This window comes from Urocitellus parryii, chromosome 11 (assembly GCF_045843805.1).
Source record: "Urocitellus parryii isolate mUroPar1 chromosome 11, mUroPar1.hap1, whole genome shotgun sequence".
Classification (NCBI taxonomy): domain Eukaryota; kingdom Metazoa; phylum Chordata; class Mammalia; order Rodentia; family Sciuridae; genus Urocitellus; species Urocitellus parryii.
In genome coordinates, this window is record NC_135541.1 from 120,353,004 (window position 1) to 120,358,424 (window position 5,421).

The 5,421-nt window shown below is 58.7% G+C and overlaps 1 protein-coding gene across 1 annotated transcript; it reads left to right on the plus strand.

Annotated features, from left to right (window-relative positions):
* The first annotated feature begins 767 nt into the window (after positions 1 to 767).
* Crabp2 (cellular retinoic acid binding protein 2) lies at positions 768 to 5,212 on the plus strand. The gene is made up of 4 exons (XM_026405073.2): positions 768 to 954; positions 4,074 to 4,252; positions 4,365 to 4,481; positions 5,136 to 5,212. Exons 1-4 carry the CDS (start codon positions 885 to 887, stop codon positions 5,184 to 5,186), a joined length of 417 nt encoding a protein of 138 aa, XP_026260858.1. The 5' UTR covers positions 768 to 884; the 3' UTR covers positions 5,187 to 5,212.
* The last annotated feature ends 209 nt before the right edge of the window (positions 5,213 to 5,421 follow it).

Here is a 5,421-nt window from a genome sequence, read left to right on the forward strand (position 1 = left end):
GATGTCCGTCCAGTGCATTAAGAGCAGTGAACCTCCTTTCGCCCATTTTGAGGGTCCCCAGGCACTACCCAAAACCAAGGCCGAATCTCGGGGTGGGGAGACCTTGCAACCCCCTCCGAGCCTGGTCGCGTCGTTCCAGCAGGGGGCGCCGTTGCCTCGCTCAGATGCCTGACCCCAGAACCCCGGGCTGTACTGACCTCCAGGGCTCCCCAGGCCTCTGGAGCTGGAAACGATCCCGAATGAATCAGTTCAGGCTCCACTGGAGGCCAAGTTAGGTTGCCCGTTTCCTTCCCCATCTCTAGCTTAAAAACTGGGGCTCATTCTAGTGGGGTCGTCGTGTGTCAGGCATGGGGACCAGTACGGAAGAGGCGAGAGTCCAGGGCTCTGAGTCAAGCTGGGGACCGGTGCGAAACAGGCGAGATGTGACCCTTCGGTTGCTCTGCAGCACGAGAGATCCGAGCATCTGGCGACCCCTCCTCCGCCAGAGATCGCGATGCAAACGCTCGCCTTCCATTCCCTGCGCCATCCTCCTACTGGCGGAGGAGGCTAGCTCAGCCTCCAGAAAACTCACCCACCGGGCAAGAAGGAGACTGGGTGGGAGGGTGGAACGAGACTGGAGGTTGGCAGCGGGGGCTCAGGGCCCCCCAGGTGGGCGGGAGGGCGGAGCGGGGGCGGGGCCACCTAATTCCTGGGCAGGGGCGGGCCTCGCGCGGGGTATAAAAGCTGCCCGCGCAGGAGCCCAGGCCAGCTTTGGGGTTGCCCTCGGACGTGTCTCGGTGATTGAGTCTCACCTTCCGGCGAAGGCGGCGGCGACGTCTATTTCGATTAAAAGCGACTCAGCGTCCAGGGCTCTCCTCGAGGGAACCCCCGCCCGCACCACCACCATGCCCAACTTCTCCGGCAACTGGAAGATCATCCGATCGGAAAACTTCGAGGATTTGCTCAAAGCGCTGGGTAAGGAGGTCTCTGAGCACCCGGGAGAGGCCAGGGGGTCGCTGGAGTCCTCGGAGGTGGAGAGGTAGGGACGGGAAAGAAAAGGAACCGAGTCAGGGCGCGAGCGCCTGGGCGCCTGCCTCCGGAGAAAGGGGCATCGGGTCGCCTGGGCCCCGGGGCACTGAGCCCGGCCAACTAAATCCTGCTTTCTCCGGCGGGGCGCCCACCCGTGCCAGCTCCAGCTGTGACTCAACGTGTGAATCAAGGAGAAACCAGAAACACGAGGTTGGTCGCGGGAGGGGGTTAGCCAAGCCGGCTCCTGGACCCATTCATTGACCGGGACATCTGCCTCTGGGAGGGAGACTGGGTCCTTGGAGACCTTCCAGCCTCCTTCCCCAAGGCTCCGCCAGTAACCCAATCCTCGGGACAGGTTCTGTACCCTCCGCGCCGGCCCGGCCACCCGGTGATCCGCTGCCCCAGCGCCCCCTCCCCCTCCCCCTTTTGCGCTTTCCGCGGTCCCCAACACCCCACCCCGCCCCCATCTGTGAGACAAATATTTTCCTATAGCAAGCAGTCCAGAGTCCTAAAATCGCTCTGGATAATTATCACTTTCTTGGATTTCAACAAATGGCTTCGTGTGAAACCCCAATCTCCCATTTCCGAAAATCCGGTTCCCGCCTCCCCGACTGCAGCCCAGCGGGCTGTGGTGGTCACAGGTGGGGAAAGCCCAGTGCACCCAGAGGGGCCTGCCAATTTTCCAGGCCACCTTCTGCCTATCGTCCGGGGTGGGACTGGGCCACAGAGTCTGGGGAAGGGGACAGAGTCGGGGCTTGATTCCTGGGAGCTCTATCCGGGAAGAGCTGGAGTTTTATTAAGGGACCCTGCAAGTGGGAAGAGAGCCAGGAGCTCTGGAGCCCAGGGAGGGTAGGAGTGCCTTCCACTGCTGGACCCAATAGAGACCCTGGTTGGGCTGAGGTGGGGGAGAGGGCACTCCCTGAAGGGCCGGAGGCTGTGGGAAGGAGTCTGGACCTCAGGATTGCTGTGAGGAGAGCAGGGATTTCCATCTTTCCCAGCTGTTACTTTGGACTGCTATCTAACTGCAATATTTTTTTTTTCAGTGTTAGGAATTGAACCCAGGATGGCTTGAACCCCGTGTTAGGAATTAAACCCACAGAGTTTCATCTCAGCCTGGTTTTAATTACTATGTGTATGTGTGTATAAATCTATCTACACACACACACACACACACACACACACACACACATTTATTTATTTATTTATTTGAGAGAGGGTCTGACTAAGTTGCACAGACCAGCCTTGAACTTTCAATCCTCCTGCCTCGGCCTCCCAAATTGCTGGGATTACAGGCGTGCACCGCCTTGCCCAGCTTCACCTCAATACTTCTTATATTCCTATCAGTCTTCTTGCTCTGCCCTTGATAAGATTGAAGAGCAGAGCATAGGAGTTCTCCCTTTGCAAACATAGGTGCCCCCCCTCCCCTGGCTGCTCTGGATTCTGGCCCCTCTCTCCCCAGTGGCTGGAGGTGGAGGCCCCAGCTGGAGAATGAGATCCAGAGCCCAGTCCTGCTGTCTCTTCAGGCTGTTTGTTCTCCCCACAGGGTCTCTCAGAGCCACGTGCCCTCCTCAGACCTCCGTAGGGGGCAGATTGAAAACAGACCCGTTAGGAAAACACTGTCCTGAGTCAGCCAAGGTCGACTGGGCCAGGCCCAGCGCCCTGGCCACCAGGGGCTGGCTGGAGGGCTGCTTCCTCTGAACCCAGCCCTGCCCCTGCAGGCCCCCAAGTCCCTTCCCATCCCCGTGTCCATTTCCTGGTGAGGGATGCTCAGGTATTTGGGGAATGTTTGTCCAGACCATCCAGTATGATGGCCAAGGCCTGCACCGCTGATTCTGTTACTCTAGCAGTAAAGATAGCAGTGAGATCGCAGGTGGACTTCCTAGGTAGCAGCAGATAGCAAAGTAACTTCTTTGTCTAAGAAGATGGGGTGGGGTGTGTCTCCTCTACAAAGTCAACTGGACCTGGAAATGTACCAAAAGTGGGGCTCTGGGGATCCTGAGGCGCTTCCTCCCTTCCTCTCCTTCCGTTTGGAATAGGATGAATCTGCTTTGATGCTGGGGAAAGAGCATTTGCTTCTCCAGGACCCAGATCTGGAGGAGGGAGGGTGTGGGCCCTTCCCTATGGCATCCTTCAAGGATGGAGGAGTCCACCCGGCCAGGTGCAGTGGGCGTGGGCTGTGAGGCTTGGACCTGGGCCTGTCCTTGCAGAGGTGCTCCCGCGGCTTGGCTTCTTGTTGAAGGGTGCTCTCTCCTGTCCCCCCACTGCTCTTCACAACTGGGGAGCAGAGAAGAGAGAAAGCACATGGGGGCCCAAAGAGTCCACAGAGGCTGAGCCAGAAGGCCTGATCCCAGGGTGGCATGGGGGACGGGGGCAGGGGACACAGCAGGATGGAGGTCCCTTTTTTCGTTTCTCTGGCGAGAAGGGAGCTCTCCTGAGGGCCAGAGGGCACGGCTCCCTTCCAGAAAGGCCAAGGAACAGGAGGCTAATGCAGGGAACTTTGAGCCCAAGATCTGACTTTCTTGGCGGGGAAGGGGAGCCTTTCTTTTATCAGAAAAAAATAATACAAACAGTAACAATCGTTATCACTTCCTGAAGAAGATTTTTTTTTTGGTATGTGGTGCTGGGGATTGAACCCAGGGCCATTTTACCACTGAGTTATATCCCCTGCCAGGCTTGTACCTGGTGGGGGTAAGGGCAGGGCACACCCAGTGACTGAGGAGCCACCCTACGGGAGGTCTCCAGCCAGGGTCAGTGAAAGGCCAGATGAGGGGAGCAGCCTGCAGCAGGAGGCTTGCCGGGTGGGAGCCCAGGCCAGCTGTCCCTGGAGATTCTGGGGCACAGAGCTGGGAAGCCCCATCAGGCCTGCTGACTCAACAAGGTGTGGCCACAGCTGAACAGGACTCTGGGCAGGACACACTTCCCTGCCCTTCCTCCCCGAATCTATCATCTTTCACCGCCAGCATCTCCTGCAAGCTGCCTCCCCAGGTCAAGCCCCAGGTCGCTGCTCCAGCTGTCTGGGGTGTGTGTGTGTGTGTGAGACAGTTGTCCCCTTCCCTCTCCTGCAGGGGTGAACGTGATGCTGAGGAAGATCGCGGTGGCCGCAGCATCCAAGCCCGCAGTGGAGATCAAACAGGATGGGGACACTTTCTACATCAAAACCTCGACCACCGTGCGCACCACGGAGATCAACTTCAAGATCGGGGAGGAGTTTGAGGAGCAGACTGTGGACGGGAGACCCTGTAAGGTGAGTGCTGGGAAGGGTCCTCCAGCCTGTGGCACCTCTTGCCCTGTCCCTCCACGTGGCACTGCCCCAGATTTCCCAGATTCCGAGTCACTTGGTCACCTGTTCCTTGCAGAGCCTGGTAAAATGGGAGACCGAGAACAAAATGGTCTGTGAGCAGAGACTTCTGAAGGGAGAGGGCCCCAAGACCTCCTGGACCAGAGAACTGACCAATGACGGAGAGCTGATCCTGGTAAGTCCCCCTCCTCCCACGACGAAAACCCAGTGCGGCCTTTCGAGATTCCCTGGGAAGCTCTAGAAAGAAAGGACCCACAGGGTTGGTCCCCTGCCCTCCAGATGGGGCTGCTTGGATGGGCCTAAGCTGCCCCTGTCGTACACAGCGTGCCTTAGAAATGGGGCTCCTTACGGGGCTCCGTGGCACCCCTCTGTAATCCCAGCAGCTCTGGAGGCTGAGGCAGGAGGATGGCAAGTTCACAGCCAGCCTCAGCAACTTAATGAGGTGCTAAGTCACTCAGCAAGACCCTGTCTCTAAATAAAATATAAAAAAAGGGCTGGGGGTGAGGCTCAGTGGGTAAGCAGCCCTGGGTTCAATCTCTGGTACAAAAAAAAAAAAAAGAAACGAAAAAGAAATGGTGTCTCTTTTGTGCAGAGCACAAGATGTGCATCGAGGGGCCCTGACAGTCTTGGGGGGGCTCTCCCTGGGTGGGGAGGAGATGAGACCCCCTGCTGCACTGCCTTCTCCCTCAAATGATGCAGGGCCTTCTGGTCCTGGGTGGGGGTGGGGGGAAGCATCCAGACCCCAGGGCGAGCAGCGTTCCCTCCCCTGGTCCTCCCCTTGCCAAGCCCCAAGCTCCTCCCAGGCTAACGACCTCTCGGGTTCTTTCAGACCATGACAGCGGACGATGTGGTGTGCACCAGGGTTTACGTTCGAGAGTGAGCGGCCCAGACCCGCCCTCCCCCAAGCCACCCCTGCTTCCCGCCCCCTCGGGCACTGCCTCCCCCCACGCTGTCCTAGGCTAGCTCTCCCTCACCCACGTCACCTGAGGTGGCTGGGATGCCTCTTGCAGGGTCTTGCTTTCTTGGACCCCTTGACCCCTCCCTTCTGCCAACAAAGAGGGAGGGATTGCGAGAGCCCTGGTCACCCCTTCCGGCCCCACCGCCCCCCCCAGATC